Source organism: Falco biarmicus, chromosome 8 (genome assembly GCF_023638135.1).
Source record: "Falco biarmicus isolate bFalBia1 chromosome 8, bFalBia1.pri, whole genome shotgun sequence".
Classification (NCBI taxonomy): Eukaryota; Metazoa; Chordata; class Aves; order Falconiformes; family Falconidae; genus Falco; species Falco biarmicus.
The window spans coordinates 5703230-5726560 of record NC_079295.1 but is presented as its reverse complement, the minus strand read 5'-3'; the positions used below and the strand labels follow the sequence as shown (position 1 = coordinate 5726560).

Below are 23331 nucleotides of genomic sequence, written 5' to 3'. Positions count from 1 at the left end.
ACTGCATCTCAGCATCACAAGATGGCACTGCAATGTAGTTTGCCTGTGAATTAACGAGGCAACCTTTAGACATTCTCACACAGAGTCAAATTGCTTTACTTTTCCATAGCAAAAGCAACTAAAACTGTATAATTTCATTCCAGGTTAGCGACTGTTTTTTGTGTGATGCAATAGGAAAGAAAATATGGTAGAACCAAATGAGCATGTTTCAAGGATTACTCTAAGTCCTCCAGAGTCACAACCAAACATCCCTGCAGGCCGCAGGAATATGAAAGGTTTCAGGAGAGTATTTTCTGGACAGAGAGGAGGTAAAGTGCTTCCTTCACGACTGCAATCAAATAAAATCCACACATACATTGGAAACAGAGGACATTCTTAGAGCAGTATGGAGATTTGGCTTCATTACACTGCGAGTTAACTCTTTCCAAAGGTTCTTATAACTCCTTGTATGGTTTAATGGGAAAGTCGCTGTTACACAAGCTATGGTGATTTTTATACTACAATGTCTGTCTGGCATCTGCAGTCTTCAACTCACTTCCAAGTTACAAATTACAATTCAGATGGATTTAGTGTGCTTTGCAAATAAATAATATACATCTACAGGTAAATTCTTATGCTATTTTGTGCAGTACATATATACTTTGGTAACATAATACATACATTTTACATATATGTGTATATACATGGATAGAGTCATAAAATCAGTTACAACATATTATTAAGAAGTTAAACAAAATGAAATACTAAAATGTTATTATCCTGATCCAAGCGTTTGTTATCATTACAGTTCTTCTATGTCATCATGGAATCCCAAAGAGAGGCGATGCCTCCAGTTGCCCCCTCGCAACTGTGGATTATTATTATGTCTGATTTCAAGAAAGTCATCTCAGCTGAAGAACTGGTTGCGGCAAGAAATAATAAAGAGCCAGTGCTTAAACCTTAGGTATAATGGTGACATGTAAGGAAAAGCAAGTAGGGTTTTGAAAAGGCTTGCTAAGATTTATAGTTATGACACTGCACTTAATGAGGAGTAAGATTACAAAGAAAGATAAGTAGTTACAACAGGCACATCTGCTGATTAGGCAGTCTCAAAGATGCCAATTGTTTGTCTTATTAAAAGTAAAACAAGATACAAAGAATAACAAACTTACATCTTCACCAGGTTTGCCTGGAGGTCCCTCTGGTCCACGAGAACCAACTGGACCCTAAGAAATAAACATTTGTAGAGAATACAATTTAGCCATCACTAAAATATTTATTTGCTCCATTTCAAAGTCTGGTTTTATAAAAAGAGATGTAGCAAAAGGATGATTTTATGCATAAGCACAATGTCTTGATTTTGTGGTGTTCTTTCTAACCATCCTGTCCCTAAGAAACCTGCATTGTGTTATTTAAAAACATAGGACAGATTCTTTAGGAGAGAAAAAAAAAAAAAAAAAAAAAAAAAAAAAAGCATCCAAAAATCACAATTGCTATTGTTCCAAATCTCTAGCTCTTGCTTTTACTTTTGAATCATTTTATTGCCTCCAAAACCGAAATATTCTTATTATCCTTTGTGTAAGTTACACTACCAGGTACAGTTTCACCGATGTTTAGCCATCCTTAGTCTGCATAGTATAATATATATTACATTATAGTATAAACATTTTAAAAAATTATTGTCTATACTATAGCCATTATTATGCATATTCAACAAAATTCAAATTTTCTGAGTCAGGAAAACATGCTTTTAACATCACAGCTCTTGACTGAAGTTATTTAACAGCTTTGGCTGAGAGAATGCGAAGAAAATACCCGTTCAGAAGTAAGGAGGTATAACATATTGCTTGCAATTTTGTTGTAGAAATGTTTGTATTTAGTGGTCTTACCATAGGTCCTGGATCCCCAGGTTCACCAGGTGGGCCTGTGGGGCCAGCGCCACCCTAAAATTAATGAAAGATGAATACAGTTACAAATTAAAAAAAAAATATTGTAAGGATATATATTAAAATCACAATCAGGGAAATCACAGCCCACAGGACAATCTGGATTCTAGTTCAGAATCAGCTCACATTTTAAAATGAGTGAAAGCTGGATACTAGAATCCCTCTGACTTTAGATAAGCCCTGTGCCATACACAAATACCATGGGAAACACCACCATGCCAGTACTGAAATCAGAAGAGTCACTATTTTCATTGCTGTCCCCTCAATAAAAAATGTGTGTTGGGTTAAAACCTTCTTAGAGGTCTAATGAATTGTTCTTTTTAATCTCTGTGCACAGAGTACATCTGGAGCAGAGCCCCTGAGAGTGGTATGATTAGATTCCTCTCTCGACGATGCATCATTGAAGATGGACATTGCCTCAGAGGTGGACACACATGCTGGTTACTCTGTGCTTGACCTTCACCTCTGGCCAATTTTCTTAAATCCCCTGAGGTGAAGCACTTACTTGTTTTCCTTGGAGACCTTGAGGACCTCTTGGACCCACTGGACCCTATTGAAAACATAACTTGTTACACACTGGAAAACACCCTTGCCCAAGTAGTTCCCCAAGTAGTTCCCCAAGCTGCTCCAAAGACAGCAAAATGGCTTGATAGTGATCTCCCAGGTAACGTTTCTATGGTCAAACCCTCAGAAAGGCTTTTACTCAGGAGACTGGCGAGATGAAATACAGAAGCAGACCGAATGGAAATCTTCAAATTCAAAAAGCCACAGGAGTTTAAATCCACTAGCAGCTGAAAATATGGGCTTGCTTCCTTTCTGGAAGTCTACAGAATCAGCCAGAATAACAAGGTTGCCTGTGTAGCTCCACTGAAAAAGAATGTAATAACAGAACAGACTTGGGGGGAATAGTCTTGCCTTGAAGGGAACCCCATCACTCAGATTAATCTCATAATGGAATCAATTACAAAATAAATTAATGCTGCTGTTCTCAGCCACGAGCTGAGAAGCAGCGATGGAAGGACCTATTTTCATGAGTCACAGAAACCACCAAAACAGCTTCCAAATGACTGTGGTTTGTTACAGAAAATTCAGATTTCCCCTTAATAGGTTTCATAGGATTTTTAGGAAAAATAGTATGCTTAATTGTAACTTATGAAGTAAACGTAACCTTGTTTGAAATTAATTCTCTTGCTTCTAGCAATACAAAAATATCTACAGCAGCCAACAACTTAAATTTTGAAAGAGGCTCCAGGTTTATGTCTTTTACACACAATTCATTAATTTTTACTGATTTTTACAAAACAGCTGTAGAAGGGTTAGTAATAGGTCATTTAAAAATTCTAATTGACATCAAAACAAAACAAAAATCAATGGTTCAGCTGTCAGTTACTCAGTTCACAAGGAAAGGAAAAAAGGGTTTTGCAGAACACAAGGAATCAACCCAGACAGTGAGTGCCAAACAGCTTCAGTAGACTTTGTGTAAGGCCTTAGAGAGACCTAGATACACTAATATCAAAAGGAACCATACTCAAGAATGACAAAAGAAGAGGCAGTATAAGAGATGAAATGCCTCAAGACAAATTGAGTGAAAGGATTAAGCAAAACGATGGAGGGCAACAGAATAAGACTTGTGGAACAAATCGTTGTACGCGCACACAACAAATTTACCGAAGAGAGACAGTTGTAAAAAGGGAAAGCAAAGAAATCACCACAAAAGTCAACCCGAAGGCAAAACATCAGATTAACTGTAGAATCTTTCAAACGTGACTAAAACCAAGATTCAGGTGGACAAACTCATGGACAGTACAGTTCCTAAGGGATGGTTTCCTTAAGAACGAATGTTCAAAGTAACAGCAAAGAGGGTAACAGTATTTTCAAGATATCACAATGTGATAAACACATGTAGTGAGAAGAGATGCTATTCAAAAACAACCCCTCGAGTTCTAGCAGAGACAACTAAGGGTGGTGAAACTGCTTTCACAGATGGTAAAAAAATCCCATGTTCCCATTAAGTCAGCAATGCACTAAAAGTAAAGGGCATATCAGGACAGCGAGAGATGCCAGTGATAAAACTGGACCTACTGGAGAAGCAGAATGTCTGCCTTAAAATAATAAAGCAGAGCTTTCAGGTAAGAGCTGGTTTCAGAATTTTTGTAATTACTACCAAAACTAGCTGTCTTTGATGTTACAATGTGAAAAGAAGCCTTCAAAGTTACTTGTTTATTCTGCTTTGTGTTATACCTCGCACTTTTCAGTTACTCTGCAGTGACTCAAGATAGGGGAAAATCAGGAGCTGGTTTTCTTTCTTGTACCTTACTGTTAGCAGCTGTTATATTTCAGGAGGGAAGGAAGACAACAAGAAGCTAGAAGTGCTGGGGAGGGGAAACTTTTCATTTAATAGAAGAATATTTTTCCACTTTTTTCCAGGTACTGTACAAAACTGCACTAGAATCCAATGTACATCCAGGTTCTAGAGGCATAGGAAGTTGAAGAGGATGAATTCCCCTCTGGGTTTTTGCATATGCACTCCACTGCCACCCTGTCCTAAGCACGGGGCTAATCTGGTCTTACCACTGCACCAGGCATCAGTCCCATCTGACTGCCGAGCCCAGATTTCTCATCCAGTCCTGCCATCTGAGCTGAAAATGGCTGAAAAAGATAAGAAGGGTGATTTTAGCTGTCAGTCATTTTGATGGTTCATAAGGCAGAAATCTATGTGACCGCATCTTCATTATTTTCATTGGCTTTGCAGCACTAACAACTAAATTCTTGTTTTAATCATTAAAATAGAACTTCTTTCCTGTAAGTTTGAGGTGGTTTAAGGCTTCAAAGGCTGCTCGAATGCATCATATTATCTGCTTACTATCTGACTGTATATCCACTTTAATATTAAAAAATGGGAAAATGACCTAAAAAGAGGAAAACCTCTCATGAAATTAATTAGATTCCTTTTACCACCACCTAATTTAAATCACACCTTAACTTCACCTGCAATATCCCTTTATGCCTTCTAAGGCTTTCATTTTTTCCACTCACCCTCCTTCAAATTTAGAAATATCTTCAGCTAAATGGAAATTTAGCTGATTTCATGATTGCAAATGAGAATTTTTAAGCCTGTTGCCCTTATGCAGCAAAACTGAAGGCCACTGCTGTTCACGCCAATTCACAGAGACAAATGCGTTGGAGCAGGGAGAACCCTCAGTGCCCTCCTTGTTCCGCAAACACATAGTTGAAATCAACAGTTTTATTTTGCTTCATTCAAAGCCAAATCTTCACTCATGGCAACCCAGAGCTTACAGTGGCTGAGGAGCAACAGCACAAATGCCATTCAAGTCTTCCAAGAGTTACAGTTTGTTCCACATCAGAATGGTCCCCAAACACATTTTCTGCAAGGCTGGAGAGTGCCTAACTTCAGAGACAGGAGTACAAACCAAAAATGTCTTCGATCTCTGGCCACACCTATTCCTTCACATTTTCTGTGGACGCCTATGAAGGATGGTGGTCCAACACCCACCCTGGTGCTTCTGTGACTCTAAGGGATTCCTCTGTGCTGAAGATATTTACTTGGGCTGAATCTCCTGGATTCAGGACTATTTGGAAAAGTGGTTAAGTGAAGAAATGCTGCCCAAACTTGCAACCATTGGCCTAACATGAATATTTATTGCCAGTATAACTCTACTGTTTTCAGTAACGTTGCAGGAACAATGGAGTGAGAAATCAAACCAGATATCTTTGAAACGGTAATAAATGTGTAACTGAGTATTCTTGAGAAACTCAAATATTTGTTTAATTATCAATCATAATTAGTGTTACATGGAATCTGGGAGGTGGGGTGGTAGTGGAGGAAAAAGTCTTGCAGAACACCTTGTCTGTATGTCTGTATGGCTGGTTAGCCCTGCTTTTCACAAACAATTCCTTACTTAATCTTCTCAGTGTTGGTCTGAGCAATTCCAGCAAGAAGCATACGTAACCACATTTTAGTTTCTCTCATCAGTCATTCTGTTATTTATAGTTCATCTCTTTTTTTTTTTTTTTTTCTCTCCTGTATTCCTAAATTGGTACACCTGTTTCACTCTACCCAGATCCCTTGGGTTTAAGTCAGGTGGAAGTAACAGAACCCTACGGAGGGTTTTAGATATGGGCACCTTGCCTTTTCTAGATGCTAAAACCCATTGCAAAAGGTGTGTCCTTTCCAAGGTTTCTCCCATTCAACTTGTCCTGGTTTTTGGCAGGACTTTGCACTGCCACTAGCTGCTGTGCCTCATGACTGGGAGACAGAAACTGTGGACACTGCCCTCCATGGTGAAGCAAAGAGAAGTTGTTCTTTATATCACGTGGATCTGGCCCAACACTCACTTCACTTTCTGCTAAAGCAAGTGTAAAACTTACCCTGCTTAGTCCATCTGGTCCTGGGTGGGTAGGATGCCCTGGAGGACCAGGGTCACCAGGCTGGCCAGGGATACCAGGTTCACCATCAATCCCTTGAGGACCACGAGGGCCCTAGAAAAGAAATCAGAAATGCCAATAGCGTGTCAAGGCTTTCATTAATATCATTGAAACTGCCAAACAACTGCCTCATTTTTAATAAATCTGTACCTCTACAAAAATATCTTCAAACAAACAACATCACTCAAGACCCGCTCCTACCTTCAGATCAGCAACACTGGGAAAAATTAGTTATACATCCAACACACAAGTAAATTGCAGCAATTTCTGTCACAGGCTTTTTTAGAAACTCTGGCTTCCTATCGTTCCTTACTACAGCATACTCTTCCTGAAAAACTATTTGGCTTTGTACAAGATATAGAATACCACAAATTTATTTCTAAAGTACATATAGCTTACATTAGTATACACACATACCCATAATCCAGCATTAGGCTGGTTTTTTACAGCCTCCTGACATCATGGGTGGTTCAGACAGCTCATAATATTGCTGAATTCTCAATGCAGTTACACTCCAAATGTGCAGAGTAAATCCCCCAGTGTCGATGTTCTCTCTAGCTACTACTCGCAGGACAGGCTGGAAGGCCATCCCACTGCTCCCGTTTCGATCCACCTACTTTTGATTCCTAAACTGCATTCATCTTACCTTGCGTCAGAACAAAAATTAAATATGGAAGCAGCTAATAAAACATTAGTGGAACAAAACCAATAGCAATAGAGCCAATAAAGATATACTTCAATCATAAATACAAGCTTCAAAGTGCTTGTCACTACCGTTTCCTTCGTTAGAATAAAATGCTTGGCTACAGTGAGGAAAAATTTTATACTGTATAATGAGCTCTTCTTTTTAAAGGATCTTTAAACATAAAACTTTGGAAGCCTGGCTCAGTGAGTCATCTTTACAAACACAATTATAAACTGACAGATTGCTTGTATTTTCATGAGATGAGGACTGTGTTTCCTTGCAGTCTGCAAAACGTTTCAGTGGAATTTGTGTCTGAATTAGTACAATGTGAACTAGTATGGTTCACACATTAAGGAAAAAGCATTCCCTTGGGAAAGGGCTCCACTGAGATAGCACTGACAGCAGGATTCCTGAAAACTCCCAGTGAATGAGCTAAGCCTCTTAAATCTCAATCTGTCTTTATGGTCTGAAATTCCTCCAAGCCTAGCAATCGGGGGGGGGGGACGGGACGGGACACGGGGGACGGACGGAATTTTTTCTTATAGCCATGCACGTAACACGCACACACCCTGCTTGCTACTTGCAGAATGAGTTCTGAGCAGACGGTATTCTGAAGTACATGATAATGAGAAGATCTGTGCGTGTTGGATGGAAGCAGAAGGTTCTAGCAGAAAACTTTATTATGTAGCATTTTTATATAAACAGAAGTACACTGCCAAAGCTAAAACTGCATACAAAGGAGGAAAAGAGTTCTCTTCTGTTGTTTGTTCACAAAAAGAAAGCACAGCTAAGCCTTAGAGAAAAAAACACAGCTGCCTTTAAAGAATTAAGCAACTTCTATACTAATTTTCAATATCCAAACCAAGAGACCTTAACAAAATCTGATATAGAAAATGGTCTTTTTTCCACTTCTTCTTAGAAAAAGACCTATTTTTCAGTCACCAGAAATCAAACTGCCTCAAGAGTAACACTGCAACCCCTCACCTCAACACCCAAAACCTCAAAAAAGGACCTATTTTTTAGTCACCAAAAATCGGCCTACTTAGAATAACACTGCACCCTCCCACCAAAAACCCCAAAGCATGTTTGTATTTGTAGGTGGCAACTAACCAGCAGTATACAACCAATCTTTGGGGGGAGGGTTGTAATAAAATATTTATTTATTTATTATCATTTATCTATTTATATGTATATGAAAAGAAGTTCTTTCATTTTCTTTCAACAGCTCAAGGTTGGGGGGGAGGTGTAAAAAATAAGGGAAAAGGAAAAAAAAATTTCATATAAGCCACAAGGTGGCACCAATTAAACACTCAATTTACTCATTCCTGCTCACCGCTGCTCTGTTCGGGAACTACTACAGCTTTTGCCTGTAATGGACTAAGAGGAAATGTAGATTAAGGTAGAATACTCTCAAACTACTATTTTAACTGCTACTGCAATTGCAACTGAGTGTAAATGCCATATGGAAAACAAAAAAATATCAGTGGTTCCATGGATGCTCGAGCTTATTTTCTGTCTTCAAAAGATCATTTGTAAAACACCTAAAATTTTATCGTGCTCCAAAATTCTCCCTCCCTAGATGCATTTTGCAAATGCAGACATGCTATTCCCAAGTTGTTGCTCTCTCATTGTTACACAGACAAATAATCTGAAGTAAAAAAAATATGCTAATCTTCCTGAATTCATTTTACACCCTAGGGTCCTGCTTTTGTAAAAGTCAGAGACCCACAGCACAGCTGAGTTCCCTCTGCTCACTAGTCAGGAGGAGTCCATTTAAAGAATAAAAATAGATTGTAAAAAAATCCAGAGAAAGAAACAAATGACTTGGAAATATGCTCAGTGGTTTTGTAATATCACCAGTCAGTAACATATTTACCCAGGCTAATTTTATAAAGGGTGTCTGTACACAGTTACCTGCTCCCTAAAGTATTTTAAACAAGTTGCAAACAATGTGCAGAGTTGTTTTCATAATATATACTGCAGGTGTGAGCTAACATATTTTTTTTTTGCCACAAGTATAAATGAAAAGTCCTGCGCTGGCAGTCCCTCTGTATCTAAAAGCAGTACTCTTTGGTCTCAGACCTACACACAGCTCACCAGAACCTTTGACCTAACATTTTCGAAGGAGCTGACTGCTTCCTAATCCACCGATATTCCCAGAAAGCACTGTAATAACCTGTGTCAAGGCAACTCACACCTATTTACAGCCTTTTGGCATTTTAAGTGCTTCTAGCCGCCCCTCTGTAGAAACAAAGGGTACATGGCACAGAATCAGAAATTATTTAGCATCTCATTGATAATACTGCACATTAGGAAAGCGCTTCAGACGCCTCTATAAATACAGTCAAGATTCCTCCACGCACCAAAAGATTTCACAATTACTCCCAGAATTTTTTAAGCATCTTGGTACTCATCCATCAGACAAATGTCTTATGGTGATCCTGGGAGCAACAGTGGCTTGGCATCCACCTCTAAGAGGAGACACGCTTACTCCAGCTGCCCGAGAAGAAGTGTCACCACCAGCTACGGACAACAGGTACGCACTGGACGAACAGCACAAAGCAGCCAGCTTTACACCTATCCCTACACTCAGATTTGGCTTGCTCCCTATATATGTATAGGAAAATATCCACATAGAATTTACCACGATACAACTCTTTAAATCTACTTTTAGCAGCTTCTACTCTTTGACCTAGCTTTTTCAGCAGGAACGTGTCGTCTTTGGTATTTTCAGCACTCCCTTTTGGCCTTTCTGTGGTTCTCCACATGCAGACGCTGAAATTTCCTTATGAAGTCTTTATTTCCACTGAGCAATCTTGATTATATTATTCACCAGCATACCAACATATGTAGTCACATATTAACTCCTGCAAACTTTCCGAGCTTTGCCTTTCCTGAAACACCCTGAGCCGCACAGCTCACACTGCTTCCGAGGCACCAGCAAAGAGTCAGCAACTTCTTAAACAGGCAAGCGTGATGTTCCAGGTTTGCTTTGTTGGTTTTTCTTGTTTCTTTGGGGTTTGGTTTTTTAATTAAAAAAAAAAAAACAACCTGAAGAAAGCCATACTCTCAGACACTACTTTGAGAAAGCCTGTTGAGAAAGTACAGCTTTTAGTGGAAATACTGCTACACCTCTGTCGATTATCTCAAAACATTCAGGTTTCAGCCTACCCAGAGAATGGTGAAATATAAATGTTTTTCGGTTTGTTACCTGATTCTTGGAAAATATGAGGAAAGTTCTGGTAACTCTAGAAGACACAGAGACAGTTTAAGCCACCTAACCTTTTGAGGTTAGTCCAGTACTTGATTTCTGAGATGCTCAATAACTTACAGGTCTTCCCTTTGGTCCTCGTTCTCCTCGTGGTCCTTGTGAGCCCGGAGGTCCCTAAAAGAGAGATCAGAAATATTAAGTACCTTTTAAACTAGCTAACAATTAATAAAGCTCTCAAAATATGAAATGCCATGCTTATTTGGAAATTAATTTGTGGGTTTTCCTTTGCCACATCATCCTTAAGAAACAGCTACAATCACAGAGGATTTAGTATCTCTTCGCAGTTGTACATGCCCTGAAGGGAGCAGAACCAGGATGCAGACATCTACAGGATGGTTTCCTCTCTCATGTGCTCCACAGCTTAATTTAGCAAAGGTTTACTCAGTGCTGGAGGCTCTTAATGCGGAGATGTGCAGGTCTGAGGCAGCCCTCCAGCCAGCACAGAGCTGCTCTCTGCTTCGCCGCAGCTGGGGACCACGCTGCAGCTCCTTCTGCTCCTGCTAAATCCCTGCTAGAAATGCACTCCCCGGCATCGACCCTGCATGAAGGTCCTCAGGCACGCCCGTACCGCAAGCACACATCCCTTCACTTTGGGTGCGTGGGCTCACCTAAGACTAGTAAAAAACCCCATCATTTTCTTGCCCTCTCAAATCGAACAGCTTTGCAGACACCCCCATACCCACTGCAGGCACGGAAGGGTCCTCCTTCCCATCACCCTCGCAACACAAAAAGAAATGGCAGAAAGTGGAAAACACTACCACGAGAGAAACGCAAGATTCAAAAAACACTCACAGCTGGTCCTGGTCGGCCTCGTATTCCTGAAACCTAAAGGCAGCAATATAAATTCAAGTTACCACATAACATCATGGCTGTATTTGTCATAACTACCCTACAGAAAATTAGTTATTGAAAAGTAAATAGCAAGAGAGAAAACTGAAGTATCAGGCAAGTTGTAAGGCTTTTAGAAAATAAATAAATATAAATTCCACTGGTTAGCTCTTTCCAGTTTGGAGTCTTTTCATAAGCAATATGAACAAAATCTCTGAAGTATCATTGTTCTTCTAAAAAAGATTAAGTAAGTGATTTACAATGATTTACTCCCCACTTATTGATTCTTTTGTTTGTCTTCATGCTAGAAAGGGATAATAAAGACAGAAAGCGACAATTTATTTCATCAGTTTTCTCAAGCATCTCTACACCTTCAAAATACTTAATTTACCATTATACCTCTATAAAATTTTAACTATGAGAATAACAATATGCAATTAACAGGAATTCCTCATGTTACGTATGTGAAATAGCACAATTAATCCCCTTCCTCTCATTCCTAGGCTGTACATTTTTGTTTTATTTCCTTAATTACTGCAATTCTGCTGTACAGCACCAAAATATACACTTCTAGGGCATGCTGATAAATGAAGACAAAACCCCCAGACTTACAGGTGGCACTATTCCAGGTTCTCCTTTTTGTCCCTGTAGGAAAAATATACAAAAAAAATCAGATGGCAGAAAACACGTGAAAGTCCAATTAATAGTAACAGTTTCACCACTACCATCCCTGGGACTGTGACAGATGTTAAGACTTCTCTAAGGATACATCTGCTACTAAATTAAAGTACCTGTGATAGCTAATCCATACTATTTTTAGTGGACACTGATTAAATGAAGGCTATAAATTAACAGACTTTCTCTAACTGCATAATATACTGGCTGAAGGAAGCCTCAAACTAAAAAAATGGTATTTAATTAAAGATATTTAAGTACTAGAAAACATATTGTAGTTCTGTTATTGGATTATTTACTTCAGATGAAATTCAGAGCCCACAGAAGACTTCACATTCCATTTCTTCAAGGTATTAAATTAAAAATCCTATCATTAAATCTACAGCCATAAAAAGGCTGCGTGTCCTCCTGCAGTGTAGGGACAGAACACAAAGTGATACCGCAGAGCTTCAGCATGAAGGACACAGCATTTGCCAATTGACTTTTCTTTGAGCTGAATGCGTTGATGATGATTATATGTTACATAAAATACCTGGGTTTAGACCGATTGGTGGCAACCATTTCATTAAGGAAAAAAAATAAAAATTTGTAAAGATAAAAAACTTCCTGCCTTGCTTATCAAGTAATAACAGGTTGGTTACAGTCCATTTAATTCCATGAACTGCCTCTGCACAGAGAGCTACTCACTTTCAGTCAGTGTGTCTACTTGATCACCTAAAAATTATTTCAATTATTTCTTGTAGTTGCTTACTGAGAAGCTCATTTATCAGCAGATAATTTAATTTCTTTCATAAGAATAGATCTTATCTTTGTTTAATTGCATATGGTGAGAGCTGCTGCCCACAGAACCACAGCTCTGTGCAAGAACGCATCGTCCCGCGCCTGCCTGCTGCACATGGAGCAGATGAGTCTCAGCAACAAAAACAAGCTGGAAGTTTTAATAGTTTGGCTTCTGATGATCTAGTGGTCCCTTCCCTCATTTTGTGGCATTGGTAGAGATGAAACAACCAAACTACTGAAACTGGAATGCCTTTGATGTAGACAGCAGGGATTTTCAGCCAGGGGATTCTCTATATTATAGACCAGGATTTTTGCCTGCATCCCAGAATATTTTGCATGGGGACTGCAATCTCCATAGCTGCTGAGGAAGACCAAGAGGAAAAATCAGGTGAGTTTAACAGAGATTATATTTAATATCTGTGAAATGCTCCAAGGAGATGCAAATGATTCTTTTGACAGTTGTAATATAAGAGAGAGAGAAAAAAAAATAAGGAAGTCTTACCTTTCTTCCTCTACCTATTAAAAAGGACAAAAGAAGAAAAGAGAGGAAATTAATGTTTTTATTCTAAAAGACAGAGCATGGTAAGAGTTGAGTGAAGGTGTTGCTGCAGCTAGAGCCACCCCTGCTCCTGGATGCAGGGAGGATGGTGTATCACCTACAGGGAGCTGGGGCAGTCCCCAGGGATACGCGTACTCCCGTGTTCAGGGTGAGGAACAGGAAAGGTTGGCAGTGATGGCCCCTGATTCTCAGCCTCTTTCATCATGGCACAGAATCAGAAAAAGCACTTCAGGCAAGCCATTTTGGGAGAATTGCCTGAAGCTGGCCTAATGGTTGTCAGTGCAGTCAAAGGATTCTTTATTACTGACTTCAATACAAGCAGCATTGCTGGACCCCCAACACATAACGTGGTATTTTTTAAAAGATAGGGCTGACCGAGCAATTTCTGACCTTTCCTTGTTTGAAAAGCACCTGCAATATCACATGCCTGCATTCAGAGCCACACTCATACCCACAAAGGTCCTTCAGAGGAATGTTTTATTAATACCTTGAATAACAGTAAGGAATTCTGGAATGATTCCATACTGCTTTGATTATTCATTATGTGTACCTTGTGGCCTTGACCTAATGCCTCCCAAAACACAGCAGGATGCACCATCTGTTTATTAATGCTGGTCATATCTTGCTCCATTGGTCCATTACACAGGTCCCACGCTCTTTATCACTGCTTTACTCTACATTAAGCTCATCATCAGCAATTATTTCTCCTGAAGAAATAGCTTTAACTATTATATATAGAACGTAGTTTGAATAATTCAATACGCAGTATTAATGAGCATTAATTCCAAGTTAAGAGATATTCTTGTAGGAAAATTGAGGGGGATTGCTTCATCCAAGTCTCTCTAGGAAGGAGAAATGGACTGGTATTCTTATGTCTCACAAAAGGATCACATGTCCATGTTTCCCCTTTGGGGAAACACTTTATACTGCTTACATTTTAGTGTTTATATTTATGCACCTATTGGAGGGACCTTGTATCGCATATTTTATTATATAAATTATGTAGTAAACATGTATTTATCTTAACGTGCTTATTATATATACTTATCGTACTGTATTTATCTTTCAGTTCCAGATAAACCACAAAAAGCAGCCAGAATTCAACTTCTCTGAAATACCAAGCTGGAATCCAGATCAGCCTTTTATTATAAAACCATTTGGGCTTATACCAGATTCACAGTCAGAAGAAAACTGTTTCCAGAGCCAGCTCAGGTGCAACCCAAGATGGAAGATAACTGCCAAGTATCTACTATTTTCAGATTTAAATCTTCGCCATGGAAATACTATTAGAAATTGCAGTATTAGGAGGTTCCTGACCCTCTGGGCTGTCTCTCTTTTCAAAAAAAAAGCAAACTGGAAAGCAATCTTACCAATGGTGGTGTCAAAGTCGCGTGTTGTGTGGGGACACACAGGACAGCACTCTCCCGGGGGCACCTGCGGGTTCTCACACTCCAGCACGTCTTGACACTGGATTTCATCGCAAAGAATAGCTCCATTGTCACAGACGCAAATTTGGCATGGTGAGGGCTTCCAAATATCCCTGTTCAAGTACATCTGGCCATTCTGAGTGCAGGCTATTTCTTCAACATCTTCTCCTGAGATAGGAGAGAGAATATACAACATGTTTTCCCACTGCGAAATCAAAGGAGAAGTAGGTCTGGACAAGGGAAAAGCACAGCTGGAGATGAGAAGCAGCACCACATACACGAAGAAAACAGTCCACTAGCATAGCTGAAGTTGATGTTAAGGATTTTTAAATATCAGTCATGTTAAATGTCTTTCTTACTTTACCACCTTAGCTCTTAATCAGAAAGGAGTAAAACAGAGTCGTCATGGAGCACACAAACCCACCGCAGTATCAAAGGAACATTGCCTCCCAAGCCTCGGGATGGCGTTCTGCTCAGCGGAGTGCTAACTCCATGCTGAGGAACTCCTGCCACTTGCCTGCTCTTTGCAACTGTTGTGCATTAGAGATGCCTGGGGAGGAGAACTGTGAGACTTCTGTACCAAACAGCATGCCCTACCTGCTGCAGGTAGCCTGCACAGCCAGCCCTACCACAGTGTGGAACAGGCACAGCAGTGCTTGTTGAAAAGAAAAGAAAAAAACCCAACAAAACCTCATTTACCGGGGTCTTGGTGTAAGGGAATACCAACATGGAGAATCACATTTTCCAAACGGGACAATCAGTCACTGAGCAGTGGCAACAGCGGTCTCTACCGCAAGGGCACTTGCAGCAGTGCCTCCAGCTGAGCACAGAGACGCTCCTCGAACTACTTCTTGTGCTCAGGTTTTATAATCCAGCTGGTCATAGCCCTACACATTGCCCCAGCAATAATAAATCATTGCTATGGATATACATCAACTATATACAAAACACTTCTTATATATATTAACTATATATGGAAGACCATTGTTGTGTGGCCATTCACATAGGAACAGCACTGACTGACTAGATGCACACGTCCTATCTATGCATATATTCATAAATTTGTAACGAGGTCATTCTATTTTATTCAAATTACGTATGTAATTTTTAACCTAATCCACTCTGTTCACAGAATGTTTGTTTCTTGTCTTAATGCTATTCCTTTTCTTTCTTTTCCTTGAATTCCAGTTTAGAATCAATTTCTTACTAATTATTTAGAAAGCCATTCAATATAATTTTTGCTCTCTCCTCTCCAACCAATCTACAGTCACCAAGGTGGAACAAATTCTCTGTGTCGAATTTATAACTTAGAAATTTTAAAAATTTCCCCGTTGGACCGATGGCAGCATTTAAGAGGACATAACCACCTGTTTAGGTACTGTTCTATCCATACTTAAGTCTATACCTTTGGTTTCTTCCTACACTGTAGGCAAATACTCCAAATACCTGGACTAGTTTTTTAATCATGAGGTGAGTATGTCTCAGTTTTTCCCCCTGAAAATAAAACAAGTCTAATAAAGAATTAAAAAAATCAAGTGAAGTGGAAACTTTTCTTGGGGTATCCAACATTTTACAAAATGCTCTATCAGAAAAAAAAAACAAAACCAAACCAACCACCACACACAAACCAAAAAAAAACCCCACAACAATCACTGGCCCAATAAATATTTCAGCCCCTAAAGGAATACCAGCTCCTGCAAAAGCAATGAACTGTCCCTGGGCCGTCCCTAGACAGGTCACCAACCTGCAAACCAAGAACTCTGTGCCAAGGTGCCCTGAGTCACACTCAGGGAAGCTGTCACACACAGTCCCCAAATTATTCTTCTGACCTCTGGCATGCTGCAGAGATTATTTTTACCTGGGTGGGAGCTCCATCTGATGACAGAAACCTTCCTATCAACAACGTGTTTGGAACTGTACAATCCAGTTAAAACCATTATTTGAAAATTCCCAAACAGCACTACAGCCCTAAAATTTCTGATACAAGACTGGGAATAGGGGCTATCTTTATATATATATATATATATATATATATAAAATATTATATTTATAAATATATGCACACAGGCACTATACATACATGACACATCCTGCTAGTCAAAGATCACGACCATTATTTTCAAGGAAAACCTGTAATTAGCGTACAAATTAGCAGCTCCAAGCACAAGGCCAGTTTCACTGTTCTATGCATTTCTGTCCTAATTTAAACCAGATGTAAACAGAAAATCACAAAGTAATAAATACGAACAGATTTGGAATTTCAGTTTCATGCCTCAACTCAAGCCCAGTCACTCCATCAATGTCAAAGCTCGGAGACACGAAGCAGATGTCTCATTGAACTGTTGCCTGCCATCCCTAACTTCTGCAGCTCGCTAACAGAGACCGAAATCAAACTCCCACCGCGTCAGCTCCCCTCGTCGGTTGGTTCAGCACACCAGCTGCAGGGGTGCTGCAGACCTCGGCCGAGTGCGCCGGACAGTCCATTTCTGACAGGGTGAGAATCACCTCCCGACGCGCAGGCCGTGTTTTGGACAGCACTGCCCTCGCCGCTCCCTTGGGTGCCTGACACAGCGCACTGTCTGACACAGTTCGCCTTCCCCCCCAGGTGGCTGCCATATGGGCTGTGTCTTCCCTAACGTATCGCCCGCAGAACTCCTCTCGCTGCTCAGAGGAGCAGCAGTTTGCATAAAGGAAATTTCAAAAGTTCCCGAGCCCCAAGTCAGCATTCTGTCAGAACTTCAAATAAACCACGTAGCAACTGCTTCGGCAAACCGGCGCTGAGCCAGGTGGTGCCCAGCTCCTGCCAGGGGGCTGCTCGGTGGGGGAAGTGGGACAAAGGTGGGGGGAAGTCGGACAAAGGTGGAGGGAAGGAGGACAAAGGTGGGGGGAAAGTGCAGACCAACTCCTGGAAGCGTACGAAGCCGTCCGTTTTCCAATCAGGTTGCTGACCATTAAAAAGATAACCAAAAAAACCCCAAACCCACCCCACAATACTGCCAGAAAACAGTAATTATTTTAACAGTAATCTTTTCTTTTTTTATTTTAAAACTTTTGATTACTTTGGTTCTTATTGTTCTCCTTTTTGCTATGACGGCATCGCACAGAGAGTAACCTGCGAAGAGCAGCTATTTCAGAGCCATCTCCTTCCACAAACACAGTTTGACATTTTACTCTCAGACCTGAACCACAGGCACGTTATCCACCTACACCCAGACCAGGAAAGACACACAGGAATTGTTCTGTCATTTCCACTCTGGTTTGGAAATCTGCAAGTTGGTTTTTTTAATTACAGAGACCAGTTCCCAAACTCTTCACGTCGCCTCTTCTTGCTGCCCCTGCAGTTGTAACACAAGGTGAGGAAGGGTTTGAGAAGCGGCTTTGGGAATTCTGCGTATGGCAAAAGGCTCCGCTAGCCTAGTACCTCATGCCTTTCTCACCAACAAAAAGTACAACTCTGGTACTGGACCCGACTAGAGAATCCACAGGGCTGCGAATCCATTGAAGTCGGTGAAAATCAGTTTCAAAGCAGCCTGCAAATATAAAAGGCAAGGTAGAAGAAATGCCTGATGATATATTTAAGGCCTCATTCATCCACGAGCTTGCACAACCAACCTTCGTGAAGGAGGATTTCCATGAAAAGCGCAGTGAGAACAACGCCGTTACTTTTCTGCTATACATTGATCTGTCAGCGTCTCAGTTTCGCTCTGTGGAACTATTTGACCAGAAGTCAAATAGCCAGTTCAGCCAACACACGAAGCCATCATACCCCGGGGCTACACATCAACAGGTTGGAACTAAAAATCACATCGTGCACTGACATACCCAGGCCCGGTTTTGAGACCACAGAAATTTTGGGGGTGGGGGGTGGGGGGGAGGGGGAGAACCCCCATGCCAGCCACTAGATGGCCGTCAAAGCCCATCAATCAGCACAAGCATGCGTCAAGTCAAAGAAGTTCAGGCCCAGTAGAGGTGTGCAAGGCACACCTTGCTTTGGGCATGTTACGCTGAGCTTGTTTTCCTTTCCATTAAATGCCTCTCCAAGTTAATTCAACTCCTCAAGAAGCCAACAACAGGACAGTGTTTTAAAAGCCAGCATATGAATCCGTTTCAATCCTCCACTACCAAATACACAGCGTTTTTAAAGCAACACCTGCAAATTCAGTGTTGCTTGCTTTGCTGTTTAAAGTCGCTCCACACGATTGTACCCTTATTGCCTTCATCGACTTCTGGTTTGCGTCTGCAAGTGAAACAGAAAAGGCCTGGGCATGGAACCAGACAGAACAAAGAGGAAAAAAAGAAGGAAAATAACACCACAAGAAAATTAAGCGTGGTGGAGAGGGAGGTAGAAAACCACAGCGTCTTGAGCAAAAATATTTTAAAAGCAAAGGGTAAGAAGGGGGAGAAAAGACACTATTCCACATGTACAAACAGCTTGCTGAAGCTGACAACCTAAGGTCTTATTTTTCCTTGCAGAAACGTCCGCAAAACTGCAAACTTCAGTCCCATTACCTGTCTCTGCTTTCAGACAACCTGATATGGAAGCAGTTGTCCGCCGGCGCCCGGCTGAGGAGATGGTGGGTGTACCATTGGAAGGGAATACACTCTCAGTGCTTGGGGGAAAAATGGCTGGAGCAAAACCTGCAGATATATAGGTTTTCTGCACACATTAACAACTTTATCAATGAAATGGTAAGGGGAAAAAGGGGATTTGTCAGCAAAGCAGGCTCCATTTCATTGCATTTTTACTAGTCCTACCAATGCAATAATTAAAGGAGCCTAAAGGCTGACAAACCTACAGCAGCAGAGAACATAGACCAACAGAGGCAGAAAGATGATGACTGGTATTGAAAGCACAGGCGGCCAGTTTTACATTTTCTTCTGCTAAGAGGGACTTCTTGATGCATACTGTAACCAAATCCCAACGTTTTTATGCTGCTTAATATAAAAAGACTGGAACAGAAGAGGTATGGTTATTTAATGAAAAAAGGGCTGGAAATAAAACAGCTTGCGCAGGTAGCTTCTCATCCTCTCTTTGTCATCCAGATTCTAGTTTCTACAAAGTGTAAGGAAACATAAGATTACATAGATACAGCATTTTTTAAGTTTGGGGAAAAAAAAAATTCCTAGCACTTGAAAAGCTAAGTTTCAAGTTATGAATTACAAAATTTAATCCTGCTAACTCACATATCAGAGGTGCAGAAATAAATCAAAGTGAAAGGTGATACGTGCCAACAACCATTTTGCAGATGTACTGTCATGCACGGGTGCCAACTGCCAAGAGAGGGACAAGAGGCACTGGGCATTAAATAATCTTTTATTGTCAGCCTGTTGCAACAGTAATGTAAAGCTTGATCCCATTCCCGTTAAATGAATGGAAAAAACCCCCTCTAATTTACTCCAATAAGAATCGGACCACCTGTTTTTTTATCTTTGATAACTCTTTTTGAGTGGTAATAAAATACTATCCAAATTACCACACCATGCAAATTATAAGGTAAACACCAATTATTTTGAAAATCAAGTGATTTTCAGGAGCGCTGACAAATACAAAACCTGTTTTGCATCTGTTGTACAGAAGCAATTATTGTTAACAATTATCAATGCTCACATTGTACGCATGTACTTTACACTTACATACACGAGGATGAACCTGGAATCCCTTACTAATAAAAGGCTGAACCAATTCACAATTCACTTAATAGGAAACCTTCGACTGTCAAAATTAAATCAAATTTGCATTCAGACATTTCCATTCAGGATACATCGTACGTCTCTATGAGCTTCAGGTAACAGCTACAGTACAACTGCACTTAAATCCAAATAACCCAGCATTCTTTTGGAAACACTAACCACTAACAAGGTCTGTAACACATTGCTAATTCACTGAGGGTTACAATAAGATGAATGTCCACTCCGTGGCTTCAAAGTCATTTTAAGGCTCCCTACATAGCCAGGAGAGCAAGCAATGAACGACACACACAGATTCATCGAAAGTATCATGCAGAGGATTTATTCATTACAGGGCTGTCTAATAGAATAACCAGCACAGACATTCACTGGTCTAAAATAAGATGGCTTGCTCAAAGTCTGTGGCTCTGTGGTGTTGTACACCCGCTGAAGGTCGGGGTGAACATGTCTTCATGCATTTCCCCTATGGTTTCCTAAGCCATAGGACTAGAGGAAACAGCCCCAAGTTGCACCAGGGGAGGTTTAGGTTGGGTGTGAGGGAACATTTCTTCACCAAAAGGATGGTGAAGTCCTGGGACAGGCTGCCCAGGGCGGGGGTGGGGTCACCATCCCTGGAGGGGTTTAAAAGACATGTAGATGTGGAGCTTAGGGCCATGGTTCAGCGGTGGGCTGGGCAGTCCTGAGTTAACGGCTGGACTTGGTGATCTTAAAGATCTTTTCCAATCTAAATCATTCTATGAAATTAGTCTTGTGCGACCCCACTGGCTGCCCTGTGACATTCGCAGCCCCAAGCCCATTTGATTCCAGTGGCTGATTTTGGCCAGGTTTGACAGACCTTGAGAGACCAGGTCACTAAGGCAACTGTGCTCCTGCAAATGTTGCGAACACGCACAGTTAGGAAGAGAAGGGAGCTCCAGGTTAGTGCCCCACCAAGACTCCCTCATAGAACAAGTGGATAACAACAAACCCCTCTCAATATACTTTTGGAAATGGGCACAGGAACACAGTTTAAAACACAAACCTGTAGGAAACCAGGGTTATATCAGAACTGTTTCTTAGGAAAGAGAGGTGGGGTTCTTCAATCCGTTCTGCAGAGTTCCTGCTTTAAAAAAATCCTAGAGGATAATTTGCAAAGTTGACAATAATGGTTTAAAAGCATTCCACAGATTAATGGACACTGAATGGTCTTAATTCCAAATGAGTTTCCAATGTGACGGGGGGGTCAGCCCTCTAGACAAGGAGCTGCAACCCTCTGTGCCTCGTTTCAGAAGCAGAAAAGTCCCAGGGTGTTCTCCTAAATGATGCAGATAATTTTAAAACATATATTTTAGGAGTGGAAAATTACAGACTCGACTGTTTTTCCTGAAAAGTCCACAAATAATGTCATGATAAATACTGCCAAGTATCAAGGTACAAGTCAGTTCCCAAGCAGAGACTTAATTAACTGTTGAAATTGCTACAGCAGTTAACCAAAGCCTTACTAAAGATATACACTTTGCAGCTGGCCAGTCTCTTCTGGATGGCACTAAGGGGAGGAAGGTCACTTCCGAGATTCATCAGCCAAGAAAGTCCAACCTCCAAGCTCTACACGACAGCCCAGAGGCAGAAAGCAACAGCAAACCCATGTACCCTGACTCGGGAGGGAAGGTCATCTTCCAGGTAAAGGGCTCTCAGAGTGTGATCTGGCAACTGGGTTTTGTCTCTTCCAGAAAATTGTGCCAAAATAAATGATTCTGGTTTTCACTCAGCATTGTGATTCCAGATTTGGCTGAATAAGGAAAACTGAAATGGAAAAACTACACTTAGGATACAGTTAGACTCCTCTGAATGAATTTTAAATTAACATCCCAAGTACACAGCTGCTTCTCCACCGCTTCCTTTACTGGCTGGAAGCAACACTACCCTACATTTGGTTTGGAGGTCCTTATTTCCCCAACTCACAGGGTCAGGTAATTATGTCTCCATCAGTGTGAATAGTTTTTCTTGCCTTTTGATGGATAAAATTAATTTCCAACACAGAATGATCAAAGACATTTTTTTTTATTACAAGATTCAACACACACTAGATAAAAAGGCAGAATATATTGGGATCCCTTCCTGTAAGAAGGATTTCTCTTGCTGGTCCCACAGCATTATCCAATGTTTATTATACTATTCAATTCCCTAAGATCATCTGATGATTTTGTATCTGCATATTTACCTCACTGTTCCTGAGCTACTGTACCAGACTCAACCTTTCTAAACATCTTACGCTACCGGCAGGGAACTGTGCAGCAGTGACACGTTGCTGAAAGATGGGTCAGGCGGGTCCTTTTCTGTTGGGTACAGCAGTGTCTTAGATCTGCATACCTTGAGAGCACTTAAACTAACTCACTAGTTATGCCATGAATGCAATTAGATGTTTTTACTTTGTTTTTCATGGGTTTACTTTGGTTCACAATTAGGATGGCTGGACACATTGCTTGGTGCCTGTAGGAGAGCAGGGTGAAGGAGGGAGTTTGAAGAGCCTGCGGTACTTATGCAAATGTTCTCAGATGACAGCAGTCAAGCTTCAAGCATACAGTGGGAAATAAAATTACTTCCAAATGTCTAAGGCTGTGCACAGATTGTAATGGGGAGGCATTCAGGGCAAACCTGAAAAAACACTGCCGCAATTTCAGCAGTTGGAGCAAACCAGTCAAAAGCTGAAGTCAGTAGTGGCGTGCCCGGTCTCTGCCCGAGCCCATGCGGCCACAAGCGCCCAGCTTGGACTTTGTCATGCAGCGTAGTTACAGTGAAGTCAGCTCAGCTACAGCCGCCTGTACCACAGTTTTCTTCCTGACTCATTGCAGTAAAAGCCTAAAAGGAAGGAGTGCTTATCACGGTCAATTGTTACGTTTTATTTTTTCAAAAGAGGCTTGAGGCAACAGAGATCATTTGTTTTTCTAAGCAAAGTGTTGGAGCACATTCTTGACTCTGGGATGACATTTTAAGCAGAATCACTCTCATTTGCATGAAGACAGGCTGGTCCCACAGAAACAGCAGAATCTTTTGGCCAGGAGCTTACA

The 23331-nt window shown here is 40.8% G+C and overlaps 1 protein-coding gene across 1 annotated transcript in view; it reads right to left on the bottom strand.

The window, feature by feature from the left end:
• COL5A2 (collagen type V alpha 2 chain) overlaps positions 1-23331 on the bottom strand; it is a 113067-nt gene that overhangs the window by 40544 nt on the left and 49192 nt on the right. The window contains exons 2-11 of the mRNA XM_056349466.1: positions 14540-14764; positions 13113-13126; positions 11768-11800; positions 11120-11152; positions 10388-10441; positions 6315-6425; positions 4497-4574; positions 2431-2475; positions 1869-1922; positions 1152-1205 (exon numbers count right to left, since the gene is read on the bottom strand). Of these exons, the coding sequence (XP_056205441.1) occupies positions 1152-1205; positions 1869-1922; positions 2431-2475; positions 4497-4574; positions 6315-6425; positions 10388-10441; positions 11120-11152; positions 11768-11800; positions 13113-13126; positions 14540-14764 (701 nt within the window). The remainder of the gene's footprint in view (positions 1-1151; positions 1206-1868; positions 1923-2430; positions 2476-4496; positions 4575-6314; positions 6426-10387; positions 10442-11119; positions 11153-11767; positions 11801-13112; positions 13127-14539; positions 14765-23331) is intronic.